At 38.9% G+C, this 16,934-nt stretch overlaps 1 protein-coding gene across 1 annotated transcript; it reads right to left on the bottom strand.

Annotated features, from left to right (window-relative positions):
* Nucleotides 1-1,642: 1,642 nt before the first annotated feature.
* Nucleotides 1,643-3,099, bottom strand: LOC132614607 (metalloendoproteinase 3-MMP-like). Its single transcript, XM_060329103.1, is given in 2 exon segments — nt 1,643-2,241; nt 2,244-3,099. Coding segments are annotated over 2 exon segments (1,116 nt in total). The 5' UTR covers nt 2,851-3,099; the 3' UTR covers nt 1,643-1,732.
* Between the last annotated feature and the right edge of the window lie 13,835 nt (nt 3,100-16,934).

Raw genomic sequence — 16,934 nt, 5'->3', positions numbered from 1 at the left:
CACAGTTTGAATTTCGAAAGTTAAACTTATTTATTTTGATCGTAAATTCTGATATACAATCTTTAAGTTTTTTTTAAAATAATTTACATATTTTGTAACTACATAAAAAAAATACTATAAGCCACAACAATTATCAATTTAAAATATATATATATGAAGGGCATGCGAATAAATCGCAGTCAATTTTTTTTTTATTTGTCTTTCGAAATCCAAATTGTATCAAATAAATTGGAATTGAGAGAAAATCTGTTTTCACATTTCATGAACAACCCTCTCCCACACCGCCGCTCCCCCCCCCCCCCCCCCCCCACCCCCGCAAAACCCACACAACACACACAAACCAAATCAAAATAAGTGAACTTTTATTTCGCGTTTTTTGTTATGAAAAACTTGCAAATTTTAATACGGTTCATACAAACTCCTTTTTCGTTGATACTTTGGTATTTACAAGCCAGGGAGAGCTCATGCGACATAATTTCACCATAAATATATAATTTGCTAAAATTAATTATGCAATCGGATTTAACTTTAAAAGTTTATGACAGAACTAAGAGCATCTTTGAAGTTTAAAGCTGAGACCATTAAAATAGCGAAAAAAAGGTGCGGATTTATCTGTCTAAAAAATAATGTCTATGTTCCATTTTTTATATAAGATAATAGTATAAACATCTATACAGAGAATAAACATTTACAACCACAATGATTTTTTTATTTTTTTTTGCGCTATGAATTAACATTTAGGGGAACAATCTGAAATAAAAAGACAAAGTATGATATATACTAAAATAATCAAATCATACAACCAACGAAATACTAGTATTCTTTTTTTTTTTAAAACAAATTCTTTAATACGGTTCATACAAACTCCTTTTTCGTTGATACTTTGGTATTTACAAGCCAGGGAGAGCTCATGCGACATAATTTCACCATAAATATATAATTTGCTAAAATTAATTATGCAATCAGATTTAACTTTAAAAGTTTATGACAGAACTAAGAGCATCTTTGAAGTTTAAAGCTGAGACCATTAAAATAGCGAAAAAAAGGTGCGGATTTATCTGTCTAAAAAATAATGTCTATGTTCCATTTTTTATATAAGATAATAGTATAAACATCTATACAGAGAATAAACATTTACAACCACAATGATTTTTTTATTTTTTTTGCGCTATGAATTAACATTTAGGGGAACAATCTGAAATAAAAAGACAAAGTATGATATATACTAAAATAATCAAATCATACAACCAACGAAATACTAGTATTCTTTTTTTTTTAAAAAAAAAATTCTTTAATACGGTTCATACAAACTCCTTTTTCGTTGATACTTTGGTATTTACAAGCCAGGGAGAGCTCATGCGACATAATTTCACCATAAATATATAATTTGCTAAAATTAATTATGCAATCGGATTTAACTTTAAAAGTTTATGACAGAACTAAGAGCATCTTTGAAGTTTAAAGCTGAGACCATTAAAATAGCGAAAAAAAGGTGCGGATTTATCTGTCTAAAAAATAATGTCTATGTTCCATTTTTTATATAAGATAATAGTATAAACATCTATACAGAGAATAAACATTTACAACCACAATGATTTTTTTATTTTTTTTGCGCTATGAATTAACATTTAGGGGAACAATCTGAAATAAAAAGACAAAGTATGATATATACTAAAATAATCAAATCATACAACCAACGAAATACTAGTATTCTATTTTTTTTTAAAAAAATTCAATGAACAAATGCTAAGAATAATCCAACCACCAATAGAAACCCATGAACCCACAATGAACCGAATTTCGGGGCTCCATTTGTATCATTCTCCCGGTTCGGAGTCAAAGTTGTACTCGGCCCGGTATAATTCGGGTTAGACCCATATAATACTTGGACTCCCTGAATATCATCATTCGCAAGCTCTACTCTTCGGGTACCTGCTTCCAAACTCGGGTACATAATAGAATCTTCTACAGAAGAATGACCCAAACCCAATAAATGCCCAATTTCATGAACCGCGACCGATTCAAGATCCACCGCGGATACTATAGAAAAAAAATTCCCATCATTAATGGGGACCCCATCTATGACCCAATTCTCATCGCCATCCAAGTGAAAATGCCCCGCGGGGGGCGAAAACGCGTGTGCTAATGTCCCCATTGGACCATCAAACGGCTCGCCATCATTATGATCACCCGCGAAAAACCCGATTTTAATATCTGCCGACCGAAATGATGCCTTTCGATAAAAGTCAACGGGGTCACCTCTGACCAACGGTCAAACGCGCGTGAGAACACGCTCTTAATGTTATCTGTCAGACCGTTCTGCGGTAAGAACGCGTATGTTAGATCTGCCTTACTCGCGGGCCACCGTGGCCTACCAGGAAAGAACGAGTAGTGTGCCACGGTGTGCATCATCGGAGAACCGGCCGGAGCTTTACCGGAGTTCATAGTACTAGTACCGTTGACTACATCAGCATTTCCACATCTTGGTTTTATTAAATGCTGAATTGTTGGGGCGTCGAGTATACCGGTTGTGTTGAGGTTGAAGTTTTGTTGGTAAGTCTTGAGAGCAGATTCAAGAATATCATCAAAGTCATCAGTGAAGTTATTACTCATAGAATTAATGTATCCAAAGTTGTGAAAATATTTCTTGATTTTAGCTAAGCCATCAATATTTTTCTGACCAGAGTGACATCCTAATAACTTCTGAAAAGCATCCCAAGCAGTGGAATTAGGTTTGAGTAAAGAAGGAGGGATTGAAGATATATTTGGGAAGAAATGAGCTGAAGTTTGAGATGGAACACTTGATAATATTACAACAAAAAGAATGGCAATGAATAAATGAATTCTCATTTTTTTCAAGTTTGTGTTCTTTCTGGTTACTGTTTTTTTGTTGAAATATGGAAGATGGAACAAATGTTAATGGTATTTGAGATTTATAGGATATGGATCTGAAGGTTTTAAAGATGGGTAATGGATACTGATTGGAGTTATATGGAGGAGAAAAGGTCTGCGTGGTACGTTCTGACTACAAAAACTTCGTCAAGAAATCGGCTTTCTTGGAAGTTTTGTCAAAGTACTCAGGCTCGTTTGTTACTTGATAAAATAATCTCAGGATTAATGGGATAAGATGAGATATTTTATCTAAATTTGGAATGCACTTTATACTTTGTTTGATAGTGCTATGATATCCCAGCTAATACCGTGTACTAAGCAACCCCTTAATGATTCTTTGAGGGCTGCTGTCATACAAGTAGAGAGAACGAAAAAAGATACTCCCTCCGTTTTAAAAAGATTGTCCTCTTTTGACTTGACACAAAATTTAAGAAATATATGAAGACTATTGAAATGTATGATCCAAAATAAGCCTTAGATATTTGTGTGGCTGTAAATCATATCATAAAGTTAAATTATTTCTAAATATAAAAAGGGGACAATCTTTTTGGGACAGACTAAAAAGGAAAGGAGGACAATTTTTTTGGGCCGGAGGGATTATTTACGTAATACTTTTAAACAAGAAAAAATCTTTCATTATTCATATGCCTTTTAAAAATTTAAATTGTTAATTATTGTGACTTATAATACTCTTTTTTAATCCTTCCGGCCTAACTAAGTGTTTTATTTGATGGGGATATGAGGTTTAAGAAATAATAGAAGACTTTTGAATTTTGTAGTCTTAAATTAAAGATGTGTGTAGTCCACTAAATCTTGTGGTCTCGAATTGTCACGTAGAATATTGGAATTAGAAAATTTATTTAATATAGAAAGAAATGAAGAAACGCTCTTTTTGGAACAGACTAAAGAAAATGTAAAATACTTAAAGTGGGACGGAGAGAGTAGTTTCTAAATATATAAATTATTTTTTAAAAAACCTAAAAATTATATGTCCGAATTCATAGTTAAAATACATGAGTTTGACTCATATAAATTGAGAGAGGATTCTCTTAATTGGGGTTAAAAGTTTGTTGTAAATTCTAGATCAGCAAATCATTATACTCAACCTTGAGATAAAAATACTCAATTTTCAGTCAACAATGCCACATAAACGTGTTGAATTAGTAGGTTACTCTGTTATGGTGCTCAAATGGACTTTAAAGGTTGATCAGACAACTGGCCAGGAATAAAGACGAAAAGACAGAGGACAACAAACAGATGGGGGTGAATAAGAAGTTGCCAGGAATCGGGATGGACTTTAGTAGTTGATTGCTTCCTTCACCTAAAGGAGCGTCAAAGTTCCGTTTCAAATAAGTTTATCTTTTTATTTTATTTAAAAATAAATGATGTTTTATATAATTAAGAAGACATTAATGATGTTCTTTTAATTTTATCTCTATTTAAATAAAGGGAATGTTATATAACCCAAAAACTATTAAAGAACTAATTTTTTTTTATGATACTTATTAACGATAAATTAATAAAAATATATTTTACTTTTTAGGAATAATAATTTTCTTAAGGGGCTTGACCGAGCTAAAAACACCATTTATTTTAAAACGGAGAAACTACTTAGATATAATGTATCAAATCTCCCTAAATTATCATATTTTTATATTTAAGTTATGATTAGCTTACATTGCCCCATGAACTATACTTTTCAGATGCTAACGCATCCTTGCTCATTATATATTACGTAAGAGTGATCACACTCCCAAAAGCTTTAAAAAATTGCCAAGTGGAACCTGACGTGTTGTTTAATTATTATTTTTCAAATTTTATTTTGATTAGTAATGGTTTTAATTATAACATAAATTCAAACTATATAACTAAAAATAAAGAAAAAAATCAAAAGGGAAAAAGGAAAAGGTACTGAGAAAAACATAAGAGTGTACTCCACTTTTGTCCCATTTTGCTGAGAGCTGAAGAGAAATTGAAACAGACTAATTCTCATATGGTTCGATGTCACGGTGATTTTAGTTTATAATTTTTATTTTATCGTGTCTTGGGTTGAAAAGTGTGAATTGATTATTGTGAAAAAAATTCTAAACTTTGAAGGTTGAAGAGTATACCTATATAATCACAAGTTTTTTTTTTCTCCTTTACTTTGCATAGTCCACGAGTTAATTAGCCATTGTAAAGCCACGTAGATGGATTTGCCCCTCACACGCCTCTAAGGACGTGGTTACACACACTTTGTCATTTGTCAAGTTAAGGGGAATTTTAGCACATGAAAGTTATAGTTCAGAGGGGTAACATAAATGAAGCATAATTAAGTATAAAACTAACAAAAATGTGATAGTTTAAAGGGGGGACAAAACTAACAAAAATGTGATACTTTTTTTTGGGGGGGGGGGGGGGGGGGGGGGTGGGGGAGTTTAGCACCTGAAAATTATGATCCAGGAAGATAGCATAAACTAGACATAGTTTAAATATGAAACTAATAATAACATGATAGTTTAGGAGGGTTTTATTCAAAGAGATGGGGAAATTGATGAGCGTGTCGCACATCGTATTGTTTGGGGGGGGGGGGGGGTTGGTGGTGGTGTGAAATGAAGGCTTGCTGGACTGTGATAAGAATGTGTTGCCAGGGCTTAAAGGTAAATTCTATAGAGTGGTGGTTAGACCGACCTTGTAGTATGGGGCAGAGTGTTGGCCAGTCAAGAACGCCCACGTTCAGAAGATGAGGATGCTCAGATGGATGTATGGGCATACTAGCAGAGATATGATTAGGAATGAAGTTATCCGGGCAAGGTGGAAGTGTCCCCCATGGCGAACAAAATGAGGGAAGCGAGACTGAGATGGTTCAGCCATGTGAAGAGGAGGTGTGAGAGGTTGACTATAGCAGGAGTTAGAAGAGGTAGAGGTAGGTCGAAGAACTTGTGGGTGGAAGGGGTTGTGGAAGGTGATTAATTAGACAGGACATGGTGTATCTTCAGCTTACTGAGGACATGATCCTAGATAGGAAGGTGTGGAGGTCAAGAATTATGTTAGAAGGTTAGTAGATAACCGAGTGTTCTCCTTATTAGTAGCTTTAGTTAGTAATCGTGTTGTTTACTTTCTTCGATGCATGTGTATTACTATTTGTTGCACTATTTATTTTTTATCTTGATATTATGTTGTCTGTTTCTTGATATCATGCTTCAAATTCTTTTCTTTTCTTTTGAGCCGAGTGTTTATCGGAAACAAACCTCTCTACCCCATAAAAGTAAGAATAAGATTTGGGTACATCATATCCTTTCTAGACTCCATTTATGGGACTACACTGAGTATGTTGTTATGTTGTAGTTCAAGAGAGGCTTGATCCGTTATCTCTTATACTTGTACAACTTGTTTAACCTAAAAATTGGATAACAATTAAATTTGTACGCGGTTCAATGGATATGCGGTTTAATTTAATATGAATGATTATAGAGCAATAAATAATAGTGTAAAGGCAAATAAGAACAGTCAAACCAAGATATAACAACGATTGATCCTTAGACACGACCGACCGGTTGGCTCGGGTCTTCGAAACCGGGCTCGTGTCACAGTGGTTAATGAATGAACAATTGTAGAACACTTAGAGAGATTGATAAACACTTAGAATCAAATTGTATTGCTTAGTATGCTTATGCATGTAAATGAACTAGCCAAAGTAAAATGGGCCCTCCTCTTTATATAGTAGAGGAGTCCTAACCCTAGTACAAGTCTAAATAAGGTACGAAATCTTTAGTTACTGATCAGCGAAATCGGCGCCGCCATATCTGGCTGATAGTGGATATTTCGGACTCTCGTTTATCACTGTTAACCGCCTTCTCATCCTATCTCGGTGTCCAGTTCTAACCGAGCTCAATGTCCTGGGCTCAGATGTGCTCGGTCTTGCTTCGATCCATCGTTTGATCTTGACCCCGATTGGGAACCATCTGAGCCAGAAATGACCATCATAATCTTCAGTTTCTTGACGGGAAATCGAGGGTAACCTTGCTCTCGATTTTTCCCGTATACAAATAGTCCCTTAGTACTGGAGGCCGAAGTAGGGCTCGAGTACTATTGATCCGATTTGGTTCCTTCCTCTGTAAGCTTCACGCAAGTGGATAAGACTAAACGTCACATCAGTCGTATCATTCTAACATCGGACATGCGTCAAACTCCAATAGGTCACCTCGACAGTTACAGAATGCCAACCGTCTCGGTTCCGCTATATAAAAGTTCGAAAAGTTTACCTCTATTTTTTACTTTATGAGCTCAGATTCACTCAATTTACCATCGTTATTCAATCCATTCCCAAAGTCTTCAAGTCTTCATACCTTCGTCTCACACATTCATATATTCATTCTGTTCGCCCAGATCTTCTTCATATCTTCATCAATATTTCCCCAGATCTTCATATCTTCATCTTCCAATCTTTAATTCTTGTTATTTTTAGAAAAAATGGTGAAGGCTTCAAAAACCAAACCCCAAGATGTTGCTCCGGCCTCGGGTACCGAGGCAACTTCCTCGACTGCTAAATCGGAACCACCCATGTCGGATTTTATTCCCAGCAACTACTCATCGGATAACAACTTTAAGGTCGAAAAACCCTCGACGCAAGGAGATCGGGGTGAAGAAGCGTGGAAATATCTTTGCACCATCACCCCGGACAAACTCGAAAGGGTCCGGGAAGATTGTGATTGGAAAGGGAAAGACATCGTTATTCCCGGCCATGAGGAGGACATGACGATGTACGTGAAAGGGTATCTAAGTGTTTACACTTATCCTTTCACGTTTGGCCCTCTCGATTCGGTGGTCGTAGAGTTTTGCAAGAGGTATGACCTTTGCCTCGGTCAGATCCACCCCTCTTTTTGGAGAATTGTAACACTCCTCCGTTACTTCACGGTCAAGGCGAAGCATCCCTTCACCGTTGACCTCCTCGTCCGGTCATACAGTCCCCGAGTGTTCCGGTATGCTTTGATCAAGCTCACCTGATGAGCGAATAAGGCTCCTTTCTCATGTATCGACGAGGACAGGGATCGTGGATGGCAGAGCAGGTTCGTCCGAGTAAGGACCGAGGACCTCATCCCCTCCGATCAACTTCCGTTTCCCAAGAAGTGGAATTCAAAACGTAAGTGCATCTCCCTCTGAGTAAATGAAAATCTTTCTGGTACCGTATTTTTAAGACCACAAACTTTGCTTTTATTTGCAGCCACTCCTCAAGTTCTTAAAGTGGTTCCAAAATGGAACCTTTGGATCGAGAGCATATGTAGCCAGCTCCGTTATGTCGAGTGCAAGTGGCGGATACTTTCAAAAAATAGATGGGAGGATCTTCATCATGGTGAGTACCTTAGGCTAATATATTATTTATTTCCTTTCTCAATACGTCGGTACTAACCGAGCCCCCTTTTTCCCTTTATTTATAGGCCTACCAAAGACCACCATACTTCGGAGAAGCGCTGATGCTGATGCATCGGGCTCGTCTTCCAGGGACGAAGCCACTGCAGAGGAGAAGAAACTTACAAAGAGGAGAAAACGGTTGCCCGATCCTTCCGATGATCCTGCTGAGGGTAAGAAGAAAAGGAGGATGGTGATCAAGGTCAAAAGGAGTGTCTTTCAAAAAACCATCGAGGGCAGGTCCAAAGATCGTTCTGAGGATGAGGATATCATGTTATCCTCTATGGTCCAGCCCCTAAGATCCTCGGAAGATATCGCCCCAGGCCTTCGAGACTTGGAAAACACCAACCAAGAGCTGAAAAGCTCGAAGGTCACTGCTCCACATTGGTAGTACTGCAAACTACCGACCATGAAACGGGACTCCCCGAGGACACTTTTATCGTGCTCTCCCCCTTTGGGGGGGCCCAAAGAAGATTCTGCTGTTGTTGCCATTCCGAAGGGAGCCTTTCCTACCCCGACCCAGTCTATTCACAAAGAAGATTTACTGCCCCCGGCCGGGGATGTATCTATATTGGCCGAGGCCATCACACACAAACCGAGGTCGTTATTTCGACAAACACCTGCCCATCCCGAGGGTGTTGTTGCGAAAGAGAAACTGACGATTCCATCTCGGTCTTTCGACCAAACCATTGAACAGTTGTTTGATGATGGAGGCGTCGGTGTGGTAGAGAACTACTCCGGGTTCGGCCATTTGCCATTTACTAGGAAGTTCATCCAATTCGGAGTTAACTCCGGGCCCCAGTTAGAGAGACAATTCCCTGCCCCGAGCACAAATCCAAACCGTATGAAGAAGGTTACATTTTTGGTGCTGGCAGACATGAGCATGCTGTCCGAACCGGTCGGGGTGGCCAGCTATCTGTGCCCTTTGGTGACCGAGGATGACCTGCAGAAGATGAACGAGGTCGATGAATCATGCCTTTTTAACGAGGCCCAGCAGGCCTTGACCCGAATACGCCTTGTTTTACTTTTTTATGTTAAGTTTTTATTTCTTCCTGTTGCTATGATAACCGACTTTTCCTTTTGTCTTAGGCTTCCGTGCTTCATCATGAGAGGTTTTTCCGGTTAAGGATGGAGGTGGACCGTCTCGGGACAGACTTAGGGAACAAACCCATCAGACAGAGTCGTACAAATAGCTCTGTGGACAATAAGAGGAGTACATCAGGGATATGCTCGACCCCTCCACCGTTCAATCAGATTTGGAGAAGGCTCGAGAAGAACATGAGCTCCTAGCCGAGAAGGTAAGAATTTTTGAAGCTTACAACAATCAGTTAATAGTTGATGCTAATGCCACTACTTCTCAGGCCCAGGAGAGAGTAACTCTGATCGACCAGCTCCGGTCTGAGCTTAACAGACTCAAAGATGAACTTGGAGCCTTCAAAAGCAAGACGGACGACCTTGCCTCGGAGAGAGACGCCCTTAAGGAGGATACCTGGCATCGACCAAGGAGAGGCTTCGGGTAGCGAAGGATAAGGTCGGTAAGTGGTCCCTGCTTAAAGGAGAACTCCGGGCACAACTTACCTCGGCTGAGATAGAGCGTGATACTTTTGGCCGCAAAAATATAGAGCAGAAGCTCAAACTTGACAAGGCCTCGGAGAAACTCTCCGATGTTGATGAGATGTTGGCCCAGTACAAGGTCAATATTGAATCGACCGAGGCTCGGAGCAGTGTCAGGGATGAATATATGCGGTGCTTATCACGGAGGGAGACACTAGAAGAGGTCCAAGCCAGGGGAGTAGATGTATCGTCCATGATCAAGGAGGCCAAGAAGCTTGAGGCAGAGGCGAAGGCTAAGTATCATCCCGAGGAGTCGGATAGTGATGCTGACTCGGACGGAGGTTCCGGTGGCTCGGATTAAGAACAGGCTTAAAAGCCTTAGACTCCTTTTGTTGTCTATATGTAATTTTTGAGCTTTTTTAAGCTCGAGGCCATTTTTCGAGCCTTTGTAAATATTTTGGATATATATACAAAAGTTTTTGTTCGGCTTTATTCGATATCTCTCATTGTTCGATACTCGTTTATCCTTTTTGCTTAGGATTTAGAACAATCAGCCATTCAGTCTCAATTCAGACCGACGTGTAATATTGCCTTGGCAAAAGTTTTAGAAATAATTCTAAGATCGGTAGTCTCTTAGTTCTGACCGGTGGCTGTTTATCGAATATGTAAGAGCCTTACTTTTCTATTTGCATACTCAGACGTCTCTGAGTTGCACTATGTGTTTAGATCGAAGTCTTAATGGCTTCGGATCTCGTTCAGGCATAGCCTTTGATGTCTTAAACTGCAGTTTTTAACAATTTTGACCTTAGTATGTGATTGAATAGACCGTAGTCTTTAATAATATAGACCATAGTCTTTAATAATTTAGACTGTAGTCCTTAATAATTTAGACCGTAGTCTTTGATAATTTAGACCGAGCGTCTTTACTAATTCGAGCATTAGCTTTCGATTTTTATACATCCGACTCATGGGGCTCGATACCCTTTAGATGCATCATGGAAACTGAATATACCGATGTAAGAGAAATAGTCATAGAAGAATTATACTTTGAGGTAATTTCTAAGTTTATTGATCGGATCGGGGGCGAACAATTACATTCATGCTTACAATAGTTGCCTTGGCAAGAAAAGACTAAGCGGGCACGATTGATTCGATTGTTTGGCCCTTACAATGAATCCTACCGTTCAAGCCTTGGCTTTGAATAGGTACCGAGCATCTGTCACGACCCGTCTAGAGGGTCGCGACGAGAGCCCGGTACTAGCCCACCCGGGCACCCCTTGGCTTACACTTATACTTACATGTAGGTGAGCCACATAATTAAACATACATTTCTACTCATCATTCGTGCTAGTCCCATTGGACGACAATGCTTGCATATCATGGTTGGCATCTATACCACGTCAATGTACATGGGCCGACAAGGCTATTAAAATGATATACAAAATATAGGCCGACAAGGCCAAACACATCTATCCATATTCACGTGTCTACGAGCCTCTAAGAAGAGTATAACATATCACATAAGCGGGACAGAACCCCGCTATGCCCATAATTATATACACAAAAGAATAAGTACCCAAAAGCTATGGCTCCGAATGAAATGGAGCTCTGCTAGGTAGTCTCTGAGAATACCGCTATGGATCGAACCTGTCTCCCTGTGCGCCTGCGGCATGACGCAGCGTCCACAAACAAAAGAACGTCAGTAAGAAGAATGTACTGAGTATGTAAAGCATGATCAATATCAATATAGAAGCATAATAAGCAACATGAGAAATAGCACAAAATGGGAGATAGTAATATCATCGTCATAGGCACTTACTTGCCGTGCATAAGATCTTTTCGTTCCGTATTTGTACTCGTATTCGTATACATACCTTTATTCACATCCATATCGTATCATATTCGTATTCATACTCGTAACCATATCATATACATAATCATATCATATACATAGCATTTATATAGCGTACCGACCATGCAGGATCGGTGTTTCATACATACTTGGCCAACCAAGGCTCAAGGTTACTCATACCTGGCCCTACCAAGGCTTCAGGGTTACATCTACCTGGCCCTACCAAGGCGTCAGGGTTACATCTACCTGGCCCTACCAAGGCGTCAGGGTTATCCGTACCATCTGCAGAGGTGTGCGCGCATTACGTAATCATATACATACTTATTTACATATCTTACCCGGCCTCATAAGCTCGGGGTCCATAGTAGTCATACATAGACACATATACATAATAGCTCACAATCATCTTTACTATTTACATCATTATCATAATCGTCATCAACATCGTTATTACTACTATCGTGATTCATCACATTTATCTTTATAGGCTTACTCGTCATACGAGAGATTTAGTACAATCGTGGCGTATCAAGAATCATGAGCTAACTAGCTCGGGAGATCAAGTCATTTGAAGGACATCACAGTCTCATAGAAGAGTTAGATATTTGGCCAAAGAACCATGCCTTATGAAAGAAGGGTTAGCCTTACATATCTTTTCCGTTCACTATTTTACACTTGCGCGTTCACCTCCAATGCTAGCGTTTCTACCTTCATTAAAGTCATACTATCATTAGAATCGATAGCTAGCATATCTGACCAAAACTAGAGAAAATCGGACAGCCTCTCCTTTATTTAGCGTATATCAACTCCCAAACGTCAATAATGCATTCACAATACCATAACAATAATCATTATTCATTCACATTATCCACATTTCTAGACTTACTTTCAATTACTCATATCCATGGCTATAACACACAACTATGTCCATTCACGTACATTGCTCATCTCATGTTCTCAACATCATTTATAACACATTTACATCACAATACATCAAGACTCATAACTCAATTCATACTATTTCTCAAAATGGCACTATTCCACATTCATGACCCATTTTGCCATACCTCTCTACAATGCAAGTATTTCAACTCTTAAATACCTTAAACAACATAGAAACATCATAAATCTTACCTTAGATGTCGTAGGAACAAGCCTTGGTTGATAATACTCCACTTGAGCAAAATCCTAGTTTATCTCCAATGAGATTGCTTGACTTGTATGATCCTTAATGGGTTTTCTTATACTTGATTCACTTAGTTTATGTTGTTGATCACCAAATATCCTTGAATTCTTGTGGAATTTATGTAGAGAGATGTTTTAGAGAGAAGGGGTGTCATGTAGAAGTGAAATGAAATGAAATGAAATAATAAACTTGGTTCCCTTTTTAATAACCCAAAATCTGATCTGAAGTGAACAGTTGTCGAAAGTGTACAGTGGCCGTAAACCCAGTTTACGGGCCGTATTTTGGTTTACGGTCCGTCTTTCACGACCATATTTAAGCATAACAGGACCAGAAAGGTTTGCTGGAGGTCATGGTGGTTTACGGTCACAGTTTACGGGCCGTATTTCGATTTACGGTCCATATTATGAGTCGTATTTAACCATTTAGACATTTGGCAGAAAGTTGAAATTTTGGAATGTGAAATACGATAGCAGTTTACGGTTCGTAAACCACTTTACGGGCCGTATTCTATTTTACGACCAACTGGGTCGAAGTGCAAATCTGCAACTTTCGCATTTTCAAAACTCATAAGTAGTCATCCCCTTCTTAGGAAAACACCGTACACTCATACTCTTCGTTGGTCTATTCATTGTACGCTCACAGAGAAATTTTCGAGGTGTAACATTCTCCCCCCCTTAAGAACATTCGTCCTCGAATGTTAAGGTCGTCGGGGATTCTATAAAAATTTCGCCAGAGTCTCCCCTATAATATGGCACTACCATCCTGTCACATCAACCCATAATATCATCGCCTCACAGGGCTACATCGCAATATCAACATATGTATGGCCACACACGACCAAAAGCATAAAAAGTAAGTATATATACCTTATGTCGTTAGCGTTTCATCTTGAATCTCTTTTGGGGGTTGGAATAAATGCGGGTATCTGGATCGCATACTCTCTTCCGCTTCCCATGTCATTTCTTCTCGTTTACTGCTTCTCCATAGAACCTTAAATGAGGCCACTTTTTTGTTTCTAAGCCTCCGTACTTTCCTATCTAGTATGGCAATGGGCACTTCTTCATAAGTCAAATTTTCTGTCACTTGTACATCACTTATTGGCACGATCGTTGTAGGATCTCTAACACATTTTCGAAGCATCGAGACACGAAAAACTGGATGGACTGACTCCAAATCCAGGGTAGATCTAACTCATAGGACACTTTTCCTACCTTTCGCACAATCTCATAAGGTCCAATGTATCAGGGACTAAGCTTTCCCTTTTTGCTAAATCTCATTACACCCTTCATCAGTGATGTCACGACCCAACTAGGGGTCGCGACGGGTACCTGGAGCTAGCTACCGAGCACCGCTCGCTCTACTACTCATCTTACTCATTTAATGCTCTTTTTGCAAATTTTATACATGAAAGTATAAGAAAAAATATTTTGTATAGAAACGTAAATGCTTTATATTCATTTGCCTCTCGGCCATCAAAATAATATATATATGTGATAACATCTTGTGAGACCATCTAACCCACACAGCGTATCTACGAGCCTCTACTGACATACTGTATATATAGACGGAACAAGACTCCATCGTGCCCAAAATATGCATATGTACCAAAAGAATAACCATCAGCACCTCCGGATAATGGAGTGCTCTCTATCAGCTAACAGCTACTGAGGATCTGGGCCAAGCTCACCTCCCTGTCTACCTGTGGGCATGAACACAGCGTCCAAAGAAAACGGACGTCAGTACGAATATTGTACTGAGTATGAGAGGCATAAACAATGAAGAAAAACATCAATAATATAATGAGAACATCAATATGAAACATCTGGATCTGAATGACAATCATAAGGGAAGTAATGCATGCTGTCTTACTCATACTCATCATCATGTCATATATGCATAATATGCAAGCTGCCCGTCCATGTCGGAACGGTGTGATAATCAATAACATTAGCCCGCGTCCGGGGTACCATCTCATGCCGCCCACTAGTGGTGTCTGCCCATGCCAAAAGGTCATGGTGTGTCCGTATAGTTGCCCGCCTTGGCGGTGACTGTCCGGCCAACTAGGCACGGTGTGAAATGCTCATGTCATGCTTATCATAAAATACTTATAGTAATATGCTTATCATCATATGCTTATCTTATCATAGTACGTGTATAAGGCTCAAGATCAGCTTTACTCTATCGGGGTGACGTAAGGTCGTGATCCCCCGATCCCATTATGGAGCAATCTCTGACATTCTTCCTCACCTTGAAGGAACTAGCACATAAGGTGAGTGTAGGCAATAAATAACATCATTATCATTATAGCATCATCATACCGTATCTCTTATCTTATATAGACATTTATGAATATAGGCTTTTAACTTTCCAGAAAATGGGAACTCATGGAGAGGGTAAAGAGTTTACACTATAGGATTCATGCCATTAGAAGGAAAGGACTAGCCTCACATACCTTGGTCGTTTAACTAAGCTATCGCTCACTTGTTCTCCTTCGATATCACGTCGTTACCTTCATGAGAGAATTCGAATTAACATTAGTTGATTGACTACAAGAGCGTATCGTTAATTCTAGGAAAAATTGGGCAGCACTTCCTTTGTTTATACTACTTTTCCCATGTTCTATATAAACTCCCAACATTCACAATACTACTCACAATATCACAATCAACAATCATCATTTATGTATATTTAGCAAAATCCACCAGTGTCCTCCAATTTTCCCATATTTCTCCTTATAACTCATCTTTGTGTTTTCACGCATTTAATACTTGTTTCATGATATAAATATCATTATAACGTATTCATAATCACAACTCTTCAACTTTCATGATTCAATTCCACTATCATTCAATTATGTCACTATTCACTCAGTAATGACCCACTTTTTATGTTCTTCTACGTTTTAAGTATCTAAGCCTTCCAATACCTTAAACAATATGAAATAATCATGAAACTTACCTTGGATGATGGTTGAACAAGTCTTGAGTTGAAATACTTCGCTTAGACAAAACCCTAGTTCCACCTTCTTTGGAATTCCTTGACTTAGATGAACTATGAGGAGTTTCACACTCTTGATTTCATGAATTTGGGTGTTATTGATCTAGATTTTTACTTGAATTCTTTGTTTGGAAGTGTTTGGAAGTTTCTAGAGAGAGATTGGGTCGTGTAGTGAGAAGGAGAAATAATAAAAATGAACTTGGATCATATTTTTATAAATACAAAACCAGTCCCGATGCCATTCTACGGTCCATTATACGGTCCGTATAATTGACCGTAAAACTGACTCAGTGATCACCCCTTTCTGTGTCAACTTGACGGTTCATTTGACGGGCCGTATAATTTTATACGGTCCGTATAATATACCGTAAAACCCACTTTTCCTCAACTTCTTTCTGTGACACTTTAACGGTTCATTATACGGCCATAAAACCATTTTACGGTCCGTATAACCTACCGTATAATTCGCCAGTTCACTGAGTCTTATTTTGTCGCTTCGTTTAATCTCTGATCCTTACGGGACCTTCTTAACAGTTGTTCAACACCTCGATACCAATCAAATGAACGTTACCACTCGTCTCCACAACATCGTATACACTATATCCTTGTTAGCCTATTCACTGTACGCTTAACGGGAAAATTTCTGGGGTGTAACAGGTAACACTTTCAAGAATACCCAATCTTTCACTTGGAACTCTAAGTCTCTTCGACGATTATCCACATAGGACTTTTGACGACTTTGGGCTGCTAACAACCGATCATGTATGAGCTTGACTTTCTTTATGGCTTGCTGGACCAAGTCTGGCCCTATCAATCTAGCCTCTCCTGTTTCGAACCACCCAATCGGGGATCTACACTTTTGCCCATACAAAGCTTCGTACGGTACCATCTGAATGCTAGAATGATAACTGTTATTGTAAGCAAATTCAATGAGTGGCAAATGATCATCCCAATTACCTCCGAAATCTATCATACATGCCCATAACATATCTTCAAGAGTCTGAATGGTACGCTCAGCTTGTCCTTCGGTCTGCGGGTGAAATGCCGTGCTAAGGCTCACTTGGG

Source organism: Lycium barbarum, chromosome 10 (assembly GCF_019175385.1).
Source record: "Lycium barbarum isolate Lr01 chromosome 10, ASM1917538v2, whole genome shotgun sequence".
Classification (NCBI taxonomy): Eukaryota; Viridiplantae; Streptophyta; class Magnoliopsida; order Solanales; family Solanaceae; genus Lycium; species Lycium barbarum.
Note: the sequence above shows the minus strand (reverse complement) of the source record. Positions and strands in the feature narration are given on the sequence as shown.